Raw genomic sequence first — 19378 nt, 5'->3', positions numbered from 1 at the left:
AAAATGATAAAACAGTATATTGATAAGCTGGGACACTTGTGAAAACTTTGTGTCTTCTTCAGAACTTTGTTTCTGGCACAATAAGGTGGGGAAGAACATTAGGTATATGATTACTCTGGGGCCCGGGAGAACTTCTTAATTTCCTAGAGCAGTTTGTCAACTGTATGTGAAATGGGGAGCAGGTATGACAAAAGATGACACCTATAGAAAAACTGCTACCTGATGACACTTGGAAATGATTGTCTTAACATCACAGACATAACACTTTGAATAATATAGAGATGCATAAACAGTTGAACTTAGTAATAGCTGTATTGGCTTTATGTAATAAAGGAAGCATTTTTAACTTATTCTCTTGTGTAATTATTCACATTTGAGTTGGGTATAAAGGAAATTGTCTTCCATATATGGGGCAAGTTATGGAGGTTTGAGTATTTCGTACAATTACAATTAAGATCACAGCTCCCTCTTCTTAAAAAATGAGAAAGTTGGTATAAAAGTTGGCAATCTTTCTTATTCCAAACGTCAATCCAAATATCAGGCTTTTATCTCCTTTGATTTATTTGAGGTGCAAAAAAGGCTTTAATTAAAATACTGTTCAAAATTGTCTAGAAAATAGTGCTGGTTACTGGTTTACTGATAAGCTGCTTGTCATTCTTTCATCCCGAATTTCTTGTTTTGCTATTTGCAGTGCTTTTAGTGACTGTGTATATTAACAGGCCTCTTGAGAAGCATTGCAGGCCCAGGGTTGGCCTACTCAGAAATCAGCCATGTAGCTAGAACCAGATATTTGGTCAAGGACCTTTAGAAAGTATTTTCTGTGGTTTTAGCTTGGACATGCCATACAACTTGGTTTAAGCACCACTCCGAGCAGGTGCGCATCTGTCTGTGTGATGCGTGCTATGGCAAGAATTTCAAGCAGTGTGCAGAGATATAATATAATGTAAACATCTACCAACACTTCACTCTTATTCCAGAAATTGGAAGATGTTAGTTATCTATATTTCTACGTAGGGCAAGTTTTGAGAGTCGTCTTATATTCCTGTGGATGGGGCCCAAGAATCCTGCTAAAGAAGCATTCCAGGTCATTCTGATTGCCAGAGTTTGGAACCTTAGCTGACATTGGTAAGAATAAAACTGCAGTGTACTCTGCTTTCAGCAAACATATTTACATTTTTTCAAGAGTCAACACATGACAAAAATATGTGTGTGGAAAGCTAAGGGTTTATCCAGTAAGTATTCTTTTGCCCTAATTTCTATTGGCAGCAGATAAAGCCACTACTAATAGAAATACAGAATTTGACTGTGAAGTTTGTTATTTCAGAGAACATTAATCTGAGAAAACAGTGAACACAATGACTTGAATAACAGAATTAGGCTTGAGTGGTTTCTTTTGCAGAACTGCCCACAGTGCTGGCTTGGTCCACACACAGGAAGTGGAGCTTTTGGTTCTTGACGGTTTTGTTGTTCTTTGAACTGTCAGAGACTAGTTATGTCCAAGGACACATACATCACTTTCTCATGATTTGGGGCATTTCTGAAATAAAACAGTCTCCAAACCAAGCTCCGGTAAAAGGACCATTAATTGCATTGTGGTGGGGCGGGGTCCAGGAGCCAGGCTCACATATTATTTGAGCTGTGTTTGGCTGGTCAGGGCGGTCCTTGGGCTCTGCAGTTCTAGAAGGGTAGCAGAAAGGGGACTTACCCAGCCTGTAGACAGTGCCCTCAGAAGCCAGCCTGAGGTCAAATAACTTGCCTAAGGTCACACAACTCACGAGTATCAGAACCAGGGCAACTAGGGTCTTGCTTTCTGGTCCTTAGCGCTTCCCCTTGAATCCCCGGAGAGTTCATTTCTAACCTGGATTTCTAAGGTTAGATCTTATTCAGTGCCATGGATGTGACTTGAACTGGGAAGGAAAACACAATTCTTTTGGGCTTTGAATCTTGTTAAACCCAAATCTGAAAGAGGCTGAGAGAGAAGGCATTTGTGGAGTGTGTCTATTCCCAGCTCTGCTTGGTGGTGGTCTAAGCAATTTTCAACCTGTGCTGCAAGAGTTTTTACGTGTACTACTTATTTGGGGGCACTGACCTCTTTTCCCTTAGATTGTAAAAAAATGACAGCCATCTGGTGTGTATGAATCAAAATTATACCTATTTTTGTCAGGTCATCAAAAATCTATTTTTTGGTGTGTGTGCCGCAGTTTTAGGAATTAGTGTATGTGTACCAGGGGATGAGAAAGGTTGAAAATCGTTGGTCTAGATGAGCAGTAGCACTGTGCCCAGGCCGTGGCCTCAGAAGCCAGGCTCTGGGAGAGGAGTGCTTCCAGTTAGCAGGCCAGCCAGTGCCTTTTAGTTGGCAAATGCTCCAACCCAGCCTGGGTGATTCCTGCCTCCACACAACTTTATTTCAAGTGACTACAAAGCCAGGGGTCCAGTGCTGTAGGGGTGTCGTGCTGTACTTGCAGGCCAAGACCCGGGAGTAGCCAGGACAATGAGCCAGGCTCCCACATGTCAGTTCCATATGGTGGGACACCAGGGGCCTGTCAGCCTCTTATGTTTATCTTTTTTCTCCTTCCCCAGCCTGATGAAGCCTTGCCCAGGAACAGCCCTAGCAACAAGGCCCAACTGAAGCCTGCCAGGTTGCCTGGCAAACTTGGGCTCCCTCTGCTGGCCTGGGAGATGCCACTGCTGGGCCTCGGGGCTGCTCAGTCCTTGCTGGGTTGGAAGGAAGAAGGCCTGATGATGGGCCCTCTGAGCTTGAGCCCCAGGTAACATTTTCCTGAGTCTCACAGGGCCCCACACTCTGCACTTTTACCTCCTCCTCACAGGCAGACACGGTCCCCACCAGGTGGTCTGAGAAGGGAATAGGGAGTAAGCAGAATCCAAAAGCAGCCATTTGGTACCCCCAGGGTTTCCTGTGCCTTTCCTTTCTGAGGTCCTCCCATTCCTGTGCCTTCAGAGGGCATCTGCCCGGCATAGGAGTTCTCAGTTCTGCACTCAGTGAGGCAGGGTGGGGAACTTAATGGAAATGCAGGCCCCCAGGCCCACGGCGGAAACATAAGGTGGGAGGACGAGTTGTGCCGCACAGGGCCAGCCCTCCTGTGCTAAGCCCCTGCTCCTGCGGCACAGGGCGCACAGAAAGTAATGTGAGGGGCCACAGGTTCGTGGGGCTCAGTGCCACTCTTTATGGTGTCTGAACATGCTAGATGACATTCTCCCTCCAAATGACTCCCAGGCTGCGTGATGCACTGCCAAGCATTAGAGATGTATTTGTAACCTGCCTGACTTTTACTTGGTGAGCTACCTTCTTTTCATTGGGATTGTTTGCAAAAATGGTTCACCTCCCATGGGAACTGCAAGATTCACCAGAGAGCCAGAGGGTGGTAAGTATTAATGTTACTTCTTCCTGCTCAGTCTCCTGGCCAGGAACCATGACATCCATGTCCCAAGTCCCATGGGCTCCCCTCCGCTTCAGCCCCAAGTTTTAGAATAGGTACAATTGTCTTCCCTTGTCTTAAAAAACCTACGTGGCTCCTACCTACGGCCCTGCCTGTCCAAATTGTAATGTCCCCTCAGCCTGAACCCTTCTTTTCTTCCCCTGACAAATGCCTTCTGTTCTGGTTAACTCCACCTCCAGCTTAGGCTCACTTCTCTGGGAAGCCTTCCCAGAATTTCCAGCTCCCTGTTCCCAGTATGACTGCAACACACAACACCACACAGCACAGGGAGGTGGCCCACAGACCAGGCGCTCCACGAGAGCTGGGACCACGACTTGGTGTGCAGGTTAAGATCAGCACTGTCCGGCTCCTGGCAGATGCTCAAAGTGTGGGGGCTGAAGGCAGTGAAAGGATACACAGTGCAGTACTTCCCAAGGTCTTGAGGTTCTCATGACAACCATGCCAGAGGAGTCTAACCCACCAGCCGAAAGGTTGCCTTTCCTTGGGAGCGCACCATCCCCTCAGCCATCCAAGTGCTCACTCCCCAGCCAGTGAGACCCCCTCCCAGGATGCTGAGGGTTAGGAGATGGACATGGAATAGTGCTTGGTTCGGGCAGCCCCTTAACAGAACGGCTGACATCTGCCTCCAAGAACCCAGGCTGCTCAGTTTCACCTTCCAATCCTGGGGTATTTCAACCCCTCCTGTGACTCAGCCTCTAAATCCATTTTTTGCTTAAGCTCCAGGTTCCTATTTTTTACAAAGTCTCCAACACACCTCTTGGCCCAGTGGTTTTCTGGACCATGCTGTCTTGGGCCACAAAGGACACAGAGGGTTGTGAGGATCCCAGGAAGTCTCAGCTGGATGCTCCAGCTCTGGTCTGCCCCTCCTGAGGCATGGATGTTTGTCCAAGCCCCAGCCAGAAGGACAGAGACCCTCTTATTCACTCAGAGCTCATAGCACACAGCAGCCTAGGCCACCCACAACCCTGCTCAGGTAACCTCAGATCCTCAAGGGTGGGGACCACAGTCAGTGCATCTGGCCACCTGGCATCCAGGGCCTGCTCCTCCTGCCTGGTGGACACTGGGGCCTGGGAGGCACGATGGGGAAAAGTGCTGGGGACCAGGAAGCAACGCATTTCATCCCCACTTTAGGCCGAGCTGCCAATCTCTGACTTCAGAGAAACCAAGAACCACACTTGCTCTCTCTCCTAAGGGATCCAGCCCCTCTTCATTCCTCAGTCCAGGCATAGAATGAAGCCAGCATGGAAGCCCCAGCAGAAGAGCAGACGAGACCGCAGTGCCGGGCAACAATGTTGGTTTTAATGGTATAACATCCAGGAGGTCACATATCAGTTCTGGTTGGCAACTTCTTCCAGGGGTGAGGGGCTGCTGCCTGGCTGGGCTGGGCCCCTCCAGTCTGTGCCACAGCATTTGAGACTCACCACCTGGTCTGCCCACCTCCCGGCCCCCGACCCACTGAAAGACAAAACAATTGCACTGATCTCGACATACAGACAGCCAGAGGTCCCGGCCTCCCCAGCACACACCCGGGGTCTGTCACAGCTGATAAGGGCTTTGGTGTCTGCTCTGTGGTGGTCCAGGGCTCGTCCTGGGGAATAGTGTTTATCGAATGTGACAGGTTCTTTTACAAACGGGGGTTCTGGAAGATCTACTTCTGTGGTTCTAAGAGACTGTCTCTAATGGCTTCTCTCAGAGCCACTGGAGTTGGGCCTGGATAACGCTGTGTTGGTTTGTGTGTTTTTAAGGAATGTATAAGGCATTTTGGTAAGTTGAACAGTAACTTCTTTTTCCACAGAGGAGACTCAGACAGAGGTGCCCTCCTTTGAGCTGCTACCATCGTCCTGTGAACAAAGGGCAGAGGGAGGGTAAGATTAGGGCTAAGGAGCCAAGAAGACTCACCCCAACTCCTAGGGACCTCCAGTTCCCCTGGGTTAACCCTCCACACCCCTCTACGCCCTTCAGAGAATACCCAGCACATCAGAGAACCAGAGCTGACTCCTGGGGCTGGCAGAGATGCCTCAGGTTTTGTGGGAGCTGAGGGTTCCAAGTTTGGGTGAGGACCTTGATCCCAAAGGCCTTAGGCTGGCAGTGTGTGTGTGTGTGTGTGTGTGTGTGTGTGAGAGAGAGAGAGAGAGAGAGAGAGAGAGAGAGAGAGAGAGAGACTGCTTCTCACCAGAGAGAACCATGGGTGCTGGACATCCTGATGACAGAAGTCTGTCCCCACACCTTCTGCCCCAGGTCTGTGACTCCTTTTGGTCCTGCATCCAGGAGTCCTGGGCCTCCAGCACCAGGCCCAACCCTTCCCAGCAGCCCTTGAGAACCAGTGGCCCTGCATGGCCAGGACACTCACTGATTTGTCCAGCTGCTCCTGCAACTTCTTCACTGTCTCTTTCTCCTTTGCCAGCTGCTCCTGGGTTGTCTTCAAAAGCCCCTGTAATTTGGTGGCTGCACGTCCCAGGTCACTCGTTAACTTCTTCTCTTTTTCTAGTCTCTCCTATGGATCAGAGGGTTGAAGGGGACCAGCATGCACATTGGGGAGGTAGGAGGACGCTGTCTCCTGCTCACCAGACCGGCAGTGATGATCGGGAGCTGACAGGTTACCGTTAGGCCTGTGCCTATCTACCAGCACTGCCAGCTGTGACAGTGGGATGTTCTGATGTGCACTGGACAGATGTGGTGGCTGCTAAACACGTGCAATATGGCCACTGCGACTGAGGAACTGAACTTCAAATTGTGTTTCATTTAAATTTAAATAGTGACTAGTGGCTGGCGTATATGACACTGGAGGTTTAGGGACTACCCCCCAACGACCAAGTTAGGCTGCATCTGCCTAAGGGGCCGCAGGATGGCTCCTCTCCCATTCCTGCTCCAGGTGGTGACAATGGGAAGGCAGTGCCCAGAGCTGCCCTTCTACCTTCAACTGTGTGGCTGCCTCTGCATCTGCTGAGTCCAAGGCGCTGGCACGGAGCTTCTCCAATTCCTCCTGTAGCCGGCACGCTGCATTCTGAGCCTTGGCAGAGAAGGGGCAGAGGGCTTACGGCATGGGGTTGGGGAGTCGCCTCACAAACCCTCAACTAGCCCATTTGGGATGGAAGGGCGCCCAGCATGATGGGACAACAGTTCCAGCCTGTGGACATGAGGCAGGTGACAACTGCACAGCAACAGCCCCAAGGGTAGGACCCTCCACCACCCCCAACACAGCTGATGGCTCAGGACCCCCAGGCAGGGCCTCACCTCCTCAAACTCGGCTGTGAGCTTCTGCCGCTGCGTCTGCTCGTCCTCCAGGATGGCTTCTGTCCGCTCCAACTGCGTCTTCAGCTGTGTGGAAACACCCCAAACGTCCTTTGGGAACCTGGTGAAGGACCCTCTTGGGAGCCCAGGGCTCCTGGGAAGGTTGAGACCTGGAGGCTCCACCTTCTAGCTGCTTCTAGTGTTGCTGCCTCTCCCTGCCTCTGCCCAGCTGGAGTGACCTTTGCCCACCAGCCAGCCAACCAAGTTGATTCCAAAGCTCCCCCTTACAGGGACATGGTGCCTCAGCCTCTGGGGACAAAAGCTGATGTGGCTGAAGGGAGATGCTGGTGGGACCTCTGCTGACCTTTAATGAGGCCCACGGACAAGGCTGCCTCAGAGCCACTGGGCAAACCCCGCCCCACAGCGGTCTCCCCATCCAGCAACCAACCCACTGCCACTCTGGTGATAGGCCCCTGCCTCCTGGTGAGGGCTCTTGGCAGCATCTACTTGGGTCAAAAGTTGGAGAGCAAGCACCCTGCTAGTGATGCATCCGCAAGGGCCACAGTAGGAGATCAGACCCTAATCACAGGCCTGGCTTCCCCTCCTCCCTCTTCCATCCCCCTCTGCACATGTTGTTAGGATCAAGCCTCTAACACCCCACCTGGACACCTTCCCTGCCCTTCACCTGCTCTGCGGCTTCCTCACGCCTGGATGACCCACTCCTGAGTATCAGGGCAGAGGGGTGGGAGGGCAGGCAGTGGAGGCTGCAAGTAGCGAGTGTTTAGCCAGAACAGAGGCCTACTGTCCCTGCACTCCAACTGGGGTGGAGGAGCCCGGGGGTGGTTAGTGACAGACATCTGGGGACCAGCTCACCGCCCTAACCTCGACAGGGTCCTGCTCTGCTGGGGGGGCCTCTGGAGACCCAGCTACGTCACCATCCTCTACGTGGCTCTTCATCTCACTCAACTGCTGCCTGACCTGAAACGGAGGGGTGGGTTTGTGCAAATGCCCAGCCGGACGCACGCCTACCTTGCGCACACATACAGACCCCCCTTGGGAGGGCCGCCGATGCTCTCAACAGTCAAAGCCCCTCAGGGCACTTGGTTTGGTTACTGTGACCTGTAACCAATGAGGGGCCTGGGCTGGCCTGCCGGCACAAAACCCTCCCAGGGAGCAAGGTGACCCCTGGTGGACGCAAGGCGCACACAGCGGAGGAACTCAAAAGGGAGTGAGAGGTGCTGACAGGCTCAGCATGCATCACACTGCCTAGGTCCTGGATTCCTTCTAGACATAGACCACTGTTCAGAGCCCTTTATGGGGTCTGGAAGAGATTACGAGAGGACACTTGTCTAATAAGGTTCCTCTACCCCTGAGCTCCACTGCTGGGGGCAAATGACACATGAGTGATCCCCAAGCCCTGAGACCACTGAGCTCAGATCTGAAGAGGCAACAGCATCATCACCCATGAAGCTCAGATAAAGGTTCCAGTTAAGGGGTCTGGGTGGGCCCTTGGCCAAGCTCTCCAGGAGACATGGGTGGTCTCAGACACCCCAAGTGTGGGCCCTGCTCCCTGGCTTCCTTCCCTTCCTCCCAACAACCCCTAAAGGCAGAAGCCAAACTGCCTGGGCTAATGATGAGCACTCAGGGGCGTCTGCTCCACACGTGCCCCCAGCCTGGGCAGTGTCCCGGGAGCCTATCACCCAGATCTTGCTTTAGGAAGTGGTCCTTGGGCTCAGGCGGTGACTCAGTCTGGATGACACCCACTCTCTGGTGCGACAGTCCCAGGTAAGGCCCCCAGGGAGTCAGGAGCATGTGCACCATGCAGGGGCTGCAAGCTCAACAGATGCTGCTGTGGGAATGGCAGCCCATGCATGGGACTGGTCCCCTCACAGAAACCCAGACACATCCATCTGTGTTCAACATCTCCCAATTTCTAACTGTCAACTGGTTCAGAATTATTAAATCAACCATGCAGATACACCACATGCCTATGACCTTACAGGCTGCTATTTGCAGCCCCAGCCCTGGAGCTGGTATTGGGACCAGTGGGCTTGCCTCTTTAAGGCTGGGCTGGCTGACAGGGAGCAGGACTGTGATCAGACACCAACACTGAAAAGTGGGAGGGCCCAGAAGCCAAGTGCACACAGGAGCTCTGCAAGTCTGCTTCTACTGCCAGGCGCAGAGCAGGCCTCCCAGCCATGGGCTGGACAGAACTGGTCTCGGCCTCTGCTGCAGTGAGAAAGGTCCGAAGTCCCAGAGGGCAAGGCCTGTGCTGACAGCCCCGGGGGCAGACAAGCCAAGCCCAGAAGCTCCAGGTGGCACTGGACTCAGGGGCAGACCTTCCTGAACACCCAATCCTGCCCCAGGAGACATGGGAAGTGGGGCCTGAGTACACTGGTGCCAGCAGCCACAGGCCCAGCTTAGAGGTCTGAGCTAATGTGCAAGGAGCCCCTTAAGCACAGCCCAAGCAAAGCCTGGCCCAAACTGGTGCACGTGGCCCCATCACCTTTGACAGGATGTAAAAGTGGGACTGGAAATTAATCTCACACATACACACACACACACCCTCCACATCTCACGCCGCTGCCCCACCCCATGTTCACTCACCAGGGCAAGCTCATTGCTCTGTTTCTGGGCTTCACTCTTGGCTGCATCCAGCTGAGATTGAGATTCTAATAAAAGCTGCCTCAACTTGAGAAGTAAAACAGACCCAGGTGATGGGGGCAAAGGATAGAGAAGAGAAAACCAGCGCCTGTGAGTTAACACCTAAACACAATCTGCTACATCCCTGTAACCCAGACCCTTAAGAGCATGCAGGGCAGAGTGAGCACATGGGCTCCCAGGCCTCCAGCAGCTCCTGTTTCCTTTCTGAAGACTTAGGAAAAGCCGGCATTCACAGTCTATCTCGTCTGGAGCTTTTGCAAATGTTTACGGACTGTCGCGCAAAATAAGGCCAAAAGTTTGAGATCAAACCAGAATTAGGGTGCCAGGTTTGTCCTTTCTGCTTCAGAAGTCAGAAAACAGTATCAGATTTAAATCCATTTTCCCCAGAATGGTGTCACCAAGCCAGGTGGAGAATTCTCTTGCTGCTCAACCATCCCAGCTCACCCCTGCCCTGTCGGCCCAAGGCCTAGAGCAAAGCCGGAGAACTGGGGCTTTGAGCTCCTGTAAATGAGAGCTGCTGAGGAGGAGCCTCTGGGCAGGCCGGGACCCTGGGGAGACTCACCCCTGCCACCTCCTGCGCATAGCTCTGGCACTCAGCGCTAGCGGCTGCCATGTGCTTCTCCAGCTCGGCCTCCAGATGCGAGGTGTGCTCTCTCACCTGGACATGCACATACTAATGTCAGAGGCCGAGAGTCAGCCACCGGGGAACAGGGTGATGGGCGACAGATGGCTGGCCCTGAGATAAGGGCTAAGAGAGACCTCCACAGCCCAACGACTATGGAGCCAATCAAAGCCAGGCAGAAACAAGTCCATGGCAACAGAACCCCTTCCTAAAAATTGTTCCTAAGCTCCAGTACTCCTGGGTCTGTGTTCTCGCCCTCAGCAGCTGGGGAGAGGAGTGTTCACACTGACTTGCTGGGCGGATACCAGGAGTACCTTCTTCAGAGCCAGGGCTGACAGTCTGTCTCCCGACAGCAGTGGGCCCACCTCCCACGACTCAGAAGGCCACTGCAGAAGCCACTGCTCACCAGGGCTGGGCATTCTGCAAACAGCCCACGTGGTCTCAAACGGCTCAGGCTATAAAAGGCCCTCATTAAGGAAAAGCAGGGTTGATAAGAACCCCTAGCCACTCTTAAGACACGTGGTCCACAGGGGAAATAACTAAGGTAGCCTCGTAATAACGTTTCTCAGTAATAAGGAAAGTAGCCCTCTAACCCTCCATACGCACCTGATCTGAACTTTCAAGTTCTCCTTTTAGCTTCTCTACAATCTCTTCAAGATGTTTCACTGTGACCTGTGACTACAAGGCAAGGGGAAGGCATGTGTCAAACTTGAGCCCCATCTCTCAGGAAGCCCTGTGGTGCCCGCACACTCTGAGCATGACCCCACAGCCTCTTCCTGGAGGAGAGCAGGGGGAAAGGTGGTCTCTTTGAGGCTGAGGACATATCTGTCATTCTGCAATTGCCTATAAATATGGCATCACCAAAACCCAGCAAATGTGACCCCTGTCTCCCAAATGATGCCATCGGCTTTCCCCCTGGATTTTACAGAACTCTGACCCAGCTGTCTTTCTTAAGTAAGTTATGTTTGGATTCCTAGGAAGGTGGACCCCTGGAGCAATGCTCTCGTCACTGGGCCGTGGCGAGGGTCAGAGGACCTTGTACCTTTTGGAGCTCCTCCTCCGTGGTGCTGACTCTGGCCTTCCACACCTGCTCCTCCTCCTCCACACTCTTCTGCAGGTGTCTGAGCATACCCTCCTGGGGGGACAGGCAGTGAGGCAGGGCCCTCTCTCTGGAGGCCCACCCCACGTAAGCACACCACTGAATCTTCCTGCCCTCAGTCCCTCTGTGATGACTGCCTGACTGCCAGTGTGGCCCTGCTCTGATTTGGTCAGTCAGCGTCACATGAGGAACAAGGTGGGCCACAGTCCAGGAGTGTGAACAAAGGCTGCGGGCCATGCATGGGAATTAGGCCTGTGACTCAATGAGGCCACAGGCATTCTCATCTCGGCTGAGTCTGCCAACCATGCAACCTCAGTGGCCCAGCATGAGGAACACAGGATGGGCCAGCACTGTGTTCCAGAGGCCACAGCTTCAAGCCAGCTGTCAGCCAAATGGTCCCGCCTTCCTTTTCCTTCCCAGACTGTTCCTTGTTTTGACCAAGTCTCTCTGTCCCCTGAGAGCAGCCCCAAACCGTCATTCCCGCCCTCATCACAGCTTAGGAGTCATGAAGACCTGGGTGCCTTCCTCATCCCTTTTACCATTCAGCCAACGAAATGGGGCCAGACTGGGCAGTGACTTGCCCAAAGTCCCACCAAGCCTGCATCTGAACCCAGGGCTCTTTCCCATACCACCCTGCCTCCTGCCCTGCAGGCCCAGAAAGCTCTTTCCTGGAAGCCCCTTGGTGGGACACCCAGCCAAAAGCCTAGCCAGAGGCCTAGCCCTCGTGGCTTACTGTCTCTGCCAGGATGGTGCGGTACTGGTCACACTCGGCCTGCAGGCTGCTCTGGGTCTCCTCGGCCTCCCTCAGCTTGGAGGCCAGGTCCTAAGGGCAGAGGGCAGTACAGGGGTCTGCTTAGCCAAGCACAGAGGTTTCTCCCGAGTCCTGATGAAACTAAAACTCCTCCCTTCCTGTGGACAAGAAAGCAAGGGGCAGCCCGAGGGCCTGTTTACGCCATGCTTACCGAGGGCGGCTCCGTGGTCACTGGCGGCTGCTTCAGCAGCTCCAGGCCTTTCTCTTTGAGTTCTTGGAGCCACTCGGTGTAACTCTGCAATGAGAATGTGCAAAGGGGGCTCAGTGACATTCTTGATGAGCAGTGGGGTCTGAGGGTACAGCCCCCCCTTCTACCTGGTGGGCTGAGTTGGAAAGTGCTGGGAGCAGAGCCAGCAGCGCCTCCTTGGTCTGTGCCTCAGTCAGCGTGAGCTGCTTTTCAGATTCCTCCTGCAGGGGGGAAGGCGATTCTCAGACGTGAGGGTTTAGGGTAACTCGCGGGGGGCAGGGGCGGGGGTGTCCCCAGAGATGCTGGGGTTTCCACCCCATAAGGGGAGGGAAGAGGTGGGCAGCTTCATGGGGTTGATTGAGGGGGCGGTTTAACCTTAGTGGCCAGTCCTGGCCACCTAGCCTGTGCCTGCTCTATTTTAAACAGATTCAGCTCTAATAAAGGGAGACAGCAGGCTGGCCCATGTGGCAGATATGGGTTAATCCAACACCTCTCCCCAGATACTTAGGCTAAATCAGTTGTCGATTTCGGGGGTGGGGGGTAACACACTATGGGGAGGGTGGGGTCCGAGCTGCTGTGGGAGGTGACAAGGAGGCAGAGATGTATCTCGCAGTAGCCACCAAAGTTAGGAGCTACTGCTGGCCAGGGGTGGCGGGACCCCTGGCAGCAGTGGAGGGAGAATCAGTATTCCCACTGTGCCTTATGCCGTGGGCCATGCCGCACTCAACCAGCGGCCCCAGTGGTCCTCCTTGAGGCTCCTCTTCAAAGCATGAAGGACCAAAGTAGCTATAAAGCCTAGGACAGCAGCGCCCCCTGGAGACAGATAACATCCCCTCTCTGCACACTGTGGGCGGGGGGGGGGGGGGGGGGGCGGTGGTGGCCACAGGAGATTTCTGGCTAAAACAGTTTTTCTAATAACCACAGCAGGTGGACCTATTGCCACAGCCACACTCTCCGCACGGCCTGGGCCCAGGGGCAGCACTAGGGCGCCGCCCGGGTAGGAGCTGTGACTGGTGTTCTGCAACGTGCTCATGGAGGACGGCCACGGACACCAGCTTGACCACAGCGCCCACATGGTCTGGAAGTCTTAGAAGCAGACCCTTCTGCCTCACCAGTGACCCAGAGACAATGCCTGCCACAGACCCCCAACCTCATGCCCACCATTCAGGCCCCCAGTCGTGGGAGTTCGAAGCCAGAGCCAGTGGACCCAGAGGCCAGCTCTTGTCTTTATCTGGCTGCGTGACCACAAGCAAATCAGGTGGCATCTCTAGTCATAGGTTCTGCATTTGCCACATAAAGGTCAGGTCAGGTCACACCCTGGGGAGTCTAGGTACAGCTGCCACAATGGGACCCGAGGCCAGCCCTCCACCTCCCTCGTCTCAGGGGCTTCCTGAAGGTTCATGAAGTCACTGCAAAGGTCCTGAAAACGGCAAACATGAGACACGATGGGCGAGGCCTCCACTTGCTGCTGCTGCAGGCCATGCCCGGCCGGAGCCTCAGCACTGGCTCCCAGCCCAGAGCTTCAGAAGTGATGTGAGGGCCCCGGACACAGATGCCTGCCTTCTCCCCAACCCGGGTTGCACAGAACCCAGGACCAACGTGGCCTTCAAGGCCTAAGTGCTGCCAAAGATGTCTTTCCCCTCTGTGACTTACTGCAGAGAGCAATCACAGAACCTGCTGCACCACGACTTCAGAGGGCCGGAGAAAGCAGCAGGATCAGACAAAATATCAGGGTTTCAAAGACGGCCCAATGTTGAGCTCACGGCCTCCATGGCCCATCTCTGCCTCCTGATGGCAAAGAGCCCAGGTGAGAAAAGGCAATCAAAAGTACATTTACACCCATTATCTTAGGGCGAGCTCACGGGAGGGAGGGAAGTTGCGGGAGCCGGGCACATGTGCTGCCCCTGAGGAGGACCCGGGTGTGGATCTCTGAGATGCGCCAGGGCCAAGGCTGTGCTACGCGCAGTTGGTGAGTATTGGGTTGGCTAAACTACACAGGTGCTGCTGACTGAGTCTTCACTATCAGGCATGTCTAAGGCTGGGACTGACCTTGGCCTGGGTCAGGGAGCGCAGCTTCTCTTCGAAGGCTCTCTCGGCTGAAGCCAGGGCCTCCATCGCCTTCCAGTTCTTCTCTCGGAGGTCCTGAGGGGGAAGATGGGGAACAGTCAGCAGCCAGACGGGGCAGCAGCTACACATCCCCCAGGAGCTGCCTCAGAGGGTCTCAGCAGGGCAGAGCCTCCCGACCCTGCTCTGGACCCCAAAGGGACAAAGTGCCCTTCCTCTTGGGCCACACCCCCTGGGCTTCTCTGGGGCAGACAACACAAGGCCAAGGTGCCGCAGCCCACTCTGGGGTGGCTGTGCACAGGGCGTGAGGAGGGCGGGCATCTTTTCAGGGAGATGCTATTCTGGAGGAGGGAGGGCCAGCCTGGCTCCTAAGAAAAAAGAGGTTCCTGTCACCAAACAGTAAGCACTGACCCCTTGGCTGGCTCTGGCCAAGCCAGGCACATGGAGGTACAAGGGGAATCTCCTCTGGGGAGAGCAGACAGGGCTACCCGAAACAGGCTCTGTGAGGGGCGGTGGGGGGCAGCCGGTTTCCTGACACTAGCCTCAAGATGACTGACCATGTGATCCCAGCAAAGTGGCCCATCAGCACATCTCTGTCCTCATGGGGTTCCGTGCCAGGACACATGACCCACGCTGATCTAATGGGAGTCTGCCCTGGGACTCTGGATGGACCCCAAAGGCAGGCTTTCAGCAGTGAGTAGCACAATGGCATGTAAAGAGGCAGCTAGCCCCGCCCCTCCTCCGCATACACACACCCAATACTCACATTGTTCTTCACTTTCTGCTGCTCAACCGCCTCCTTGAGCTCGGTGGCCTCCTTTTCCAGACATGATACCTGGGACTCCAATTCCTTGAGGCTGAAAGGAAATAGTGGAGTCATTGCAGGCTCTGAGGGCACACAACGCCCACAGTCTTGTCTAGGGAGGGACCCTTCCTCTGCCTGGGTGCCCACCCTAGCCAGGAGCACCTCCCACTCCCGACTGCCTCCCAGGGCACAAACTTTTGGGAAAGACCAAACTGCCACCCGCTCCCCTCACTCATCCTATGTGCCCAGGGACCAGGGTGCAGGCCTCTGAGGCCACCAGAGTCCCACTTGATGACTATGGCCACAGAGACTGCAGGGGTCAGAGCAGCCACGGGGGCCAGAGCAGGGACAGGCCGTGACGAAGGGCTTTCAGAGAAGCTTTTTCCTCTAATGAACCAAGCCCACTGCCTCGTTACATGGCTCTTGGTCAACCTGGTCCTGCTCTGTCCCCACCGAACTTGTCAGCTGGCCCTTCTCCGAGGACATCTGAACTATAGACTCATGTGGCGCCTGCACACCCAGAGACTCAGCACCGCTATTCTTGGCAGCTCACTGCGTACAGCGGGACCATGCTTAGTCCAAAACCTAATTCTGTGGGATCCAAGGACTCCTCCTGCAGTCTGTGCCCTTGGTGCGACCCCCAGAGACCACAGGGTTGGCAAGATGTAGGCCTCATCTTCTCACCCTTCTTCCAGACGCAATGGCCCAGTGGACTTTGTCCAATCTCATCATCTAGAAGGTGAAAGGCTGACACTATAACTGTACTAGCTGTTCTGAGGAATGGGCTTCAAATGGACACTTGGATATGTCATCTTGTGCATTAAGATTTAGGACTAGGCCTGGCTGGTGTTTCTCAGTGGTTGGAGTGTTGACCCACACCATGCACTGAAGGGTCACCAGGTCGATTCCCGGTCAAGGGCAATCCCCGGCCCCCATTGGGGGGTGGGGGGGACGTGCAGGAGGCAACCAATTAAGTGTCTCTAACACATCAATGTTTCTCTCTCTCTCTCTCTCTCTCTCTCTCCCCCTCCCTCCTTCCCTTTTACTCTCTCTGATAAACAATGGAAAAAATACCCTCAGGTGAGGATTTAAAAAAAAAAAGAGATTTAGGACCAGGAAGGCCCCAGGGACAGAAGCCCCACCAAGGACCTCCTGCCAGAGGGCTGCCACGGCCACCAGGGGGGGACATACAGATTTGTACTTCTTATTGTGGGCAACTACCAAAAACACTTTGATAACCACTATTCTAATGCATATTAGGAGCAGCCACAACTCCAGCATGAGCCAAGCGTGCTGGTGGTCCCAACCTCTCTATCTGGGATTGGACATCCACTATAAACCAACCACCTCATATTTTAATTCCAAATACAGTTTGCATCTGGCCTTAAAGACAGTTGTCGATTTCTTAGATGTTGGTTTCAGGCCCACAGCACCCTGACCCCACCCTCCAAACTCCTATATGGGACCCCTCACACCCTCACAGCTGCATTATGCAACAGCCTGCCTTCAGGAGAACAAGGCCCTGAGGAAGAAGACTCAGCAGGCCACTGTCCGCGTTCTAGACTGTCTGGGGCACGATCCCTCAATTCCACCCCAGAACAGAATGGCCTGGCCTAGATACAACTTTCAGATAACATGTCTAAGAAGGAAGTTAAAAAAAAAAAATTTCTGCCAAACACATCTGCATGATGCAAAGAATAGGAATGACCCCTATTTGTACCATGATTAAAGTACCCTAGAAACTCGCTGCATGGCCAGAATCTGACCTTAAAATACAACAGCAAATGCCCCAGCTGGAGTGGCTCAGTGGATAGAGCGTCAGCCTGCAGACTGAAAGGTCCTGGGTTCAATTCCAGTCAAGGGCACGTGCCCGGGTTGTGGGCTCGATCCCCAGTAGGGGGCATGCAGGAGGCAGCTGATCCATGATTCTCTCTCATCATGGATGTTTCTCTCTCTCCCCCCTCCCTTCCTCTCTGAAATCAATAATATATATATATATATATATATATATATATATATATATATATATATATATATATATATTTTTTTTTTTTTTTATTTTTTTTTTAAATACAACAGCAAAAACCTAAACAAATACAACCTCTCTATTGCAACAAATACCATGAGAAACAAAGATCCCCCCAACCTTTCTGGAAAAGGAAGTTGGAGAGGGTTTGATTCTGGGTTCTGCAAGGCATTTTGGGCCCGCTGGGCAACTGGCTTCCTTCCCCAGCCCCCAAACCCTGGAGCCTGAGGCCAGGGAACATGGGCCATGGGCTAGGAGGTACAAGGAGATGACTCACTGGTAGCGGCAGCCAGAGCAAGAGATATCCTCCCTGATTCACCCCCACATGGCTGTTCTGTGGACCCCTGTCCACAGCAGCCAGGGCTCACCTCCTGAGCCTCTGGGCATCTGCTGAGGGACACATACCCCAGATGTGACAGTCCCAAGGACTCTGGCCCCCCTGACCTGAGCCACCTAACCCAGATGTGGGCTCTGGCCTTAACAAAAGCAAACAGTCCCTGAGCACCGCTTGGTGCTGGGCCAACACAGGGAAAACAGGTCTGCCAGCAGAGTAATGACTCTTCGACTTGGGTCAGCTCTGAACTGTACTGACGTCCCAAATCTGCGCAAAAAGCCTGGGCCGCCTCCCAGGTTCTCCATTCAGGCTGTGCAACCATCTTTCTATTTGATTTATGACTTAAGTCTCTAAAGTCTGTAGACAGAGAACTGCCAACCAACTAGCCCCTCCCAATCGAGAGATGGGTAGATGGCAGGAGGCACCTGGCACTCTCTACACAGATTGGTCTTGCTCCTTGAGAGAAGGCAAGGAGCTACTTGCAAGGCTGCCTTCTTTCCTGACCAGGCCTCTCCTGTCACTGGAGGGATGGAGAAAGGCAGGGGCCTCTGAAAGGGGCTCCTTCCAGGGGAGCTGTGTGCCCCACTGATGGCTCCAGCTCCCAGGGTCCTGGGCCACCCTGTGCTGAGGCTGCAGCCCTCCACTCCACCTCCACTTACCGTGCCTGCTGCTGGTCGGCCTCCACTTGGCTGGCCTGGAATGAGAGACAGAGAGCTCCTTAGTCACTGTGAGTCTCACTTCACTTGGCAACTGGTGGTGGGGGAGGGGATTTGCTCTCATCACTCTACACAGTGGTGGTGGTGGTGGTGGTGGTGGTGGTGGTGGTGGTGGTGGTGGTGTCCAGGTCAAGTTCAGAACTTGATGGCCTTCTCCCTCCCCTCCTGTCAGCCCCAGGAAGGAAGTGCCAGCTGACCTGGGCATCCCGGGCCTGGCCTGCCTCCAGCAGGGCTTCGATGGACCGGATTCTCTCTGTGAGCTGTGAATTTTCTGCCCTGGACTCCTTGAGCTGCCCATGTAGACCACTCAGCTCCTCGCACTTGCTCTTCACCTCCGCCTCGGAGGACTGTAATTTGCTGTGCAGCTCTGGGCCAGAAGGGGAGCAAGGGCAGGTCAGGGGCAGCAAATGCCTGGGCTGGACACCATGCCTGCCCCTCAGCACACGGGCACCGAGAACTCCTTGCCGCTTCCGTGTGTCTGGGGTTTAAGACTTACTTCTGACCCCTGGGCATCTCCTTAGCTATTGGAGAAAGTCACACCTCGGCTTTGTTCTCGAGGACTTGTTAGGGTAGAATAAAATGCCCTCAGAGCACTTATGGGAAAATGATGAAAATCTGGAATGGATTTCAGTTGCAGTTTCTAAAAATTGGTTCTCTATGAGACTGGCTCATATTAGCTGAGACTAAGGGCAGGGGTCTTCTGGGGGTGTCCTTCCTTGATGACCTCAGGTAAGTCCCATGGTTCTAAATGTCATCCACGTTTCTATGACTCTGCAAAGTCCCAAAGCTCTGGTCTCATCCCCACACCAAGGCTTAGCTGCCTGATACTTTCAAACGAAGCTCTGCTTAGGCAACTCAAATCCAGCACTTCAACCTCCCCATCCCGGTTGCTCTGCTTTCCTGGGCTCCCACCTCTCTCTCCTCTTCCAGGCCTATGGATTCTACATCGACTGTCTGCCAAGTCCATCCTTCCCTCACAAGCACCTCTGTGACTGGGCCCAGCACTATTTCCTTTCGGCCTGAATGACTGCAAGAGCCTTATTCCTGGTCCCCTGGACCACTCTTGCCCTTCCAGTCCGTTCTCAACCCAGCATCCAAGCATTCAGAAGTGCAAATGGGACCATGCCATCCCCCAAACTCTGAACCCTTCCATCACTGAACACTGCACCCAAACACTTCACAGGGCAGGTCACCCATCTGGCCCCACACTGCCCACTTGCTTTCTTGCTTCAGTTACTCGCTGACCTTCTACTTCTTGTACAGGCTAAGTTCAAATTCCCATTTGCAGGAGTCCTTTGCTTACCATTCTGCCCCTTCCTTCCATCCTCCATATCTCAACTTAAACACCTGCCCCCTTCCCC

At 53.7% G+C, this 19378-nt stretch overlaps 1 protein-coding gene across 3 annotated transcripts in view; it reads right to left on the bottom strand.

Moving 5' to 3' along the window:
- Positions 1 to 477: 477 nt before the first annotated feature.
- The window catches only part of RRBP1 (ribosome binding protein 1), a 76670-nt gene continuing 57769 nt past the window's right edge, over positions 478 to 19378 (bottom strand). The window contains exons 9-24 of one of the 3 annotated variants that reach the window (XM_079783508.1): positions 18215 to 18384; positions 17961 to 17995; positions 14903 to 14993; positions 14122 to 14214; positions 12201 to 12293; positions 12037 to 12120; positions 11808 to 11897; positions 11018 to 11110; positions 10582 to 10653; positions 9916 to 10011; positions 9297 to 9380; positions 7563 to 7667; positions 6693 to 6776; positions 6373 to 6468; positions 5809 to 5952; positions 478 to 5299 (exon numbers count right to left, since the gene is read on the bottom strand). In XM_079783508.1, coding sequence (XP_079639634.1) covers positions 5261 to 5299; positions 5809 to 5952; positions 6373 to 6468; positions 6693 to 6776; positions 7563 to 7667; positions 9297 to 9380; positions 9916 to 10011; positions 10582 to 10653; positions 11018 to 11110; positions 11808 to 11897; positions 12037 to 12120; positions 12201 to 12293; positions 14122 to 14214; positions 14903 to 14993; positions 17961 to 17995; positions 18215 to 18384 — 1469 coding nt within the window. In that variant the 3' untranslated portion in view covers positions 478 to 5260. The remainder of the gene's footprint in view (positions 5300 to 5808; positions 5953 to 6372; positions 6469 to 6692; positions 6777 to 7562; positions 7668 to 9296; positions 9381 to 9915; positions 10012 to 10581; positions 10654 to 11017; positions 11111 to 11807; positions 11898 to 12036; positions 12121 to 12200; positions 12294 to 14121; positions 14215 to 14902; positions 14994 to 17960; positions 17996 to 18214; positions 18385 to 19378) is intronic. The other 2 variants (XM_079783509.1, XM_079783510.1) reach the window with 2 other exon arrangements.

The sequence above is a fragment of the Cnephaeus nilssonii genome (assembly GCF_951640355.1).
Source record: "Cnephaeus nilssonii genome assembly, chromosome: 11".
Lineage (NCBI taxonomy): Eukaryota > Metazoa > Chordata > Mammalia > Chiroptera > Vespertilionidae > Cnephaeus > Cnephaeus nilssonii.
The sequence above is the reverse complement of the archived record's forward strand: the minus strand, read 5'-3'. Positions and strand labels throughout refer to the sequence as shown.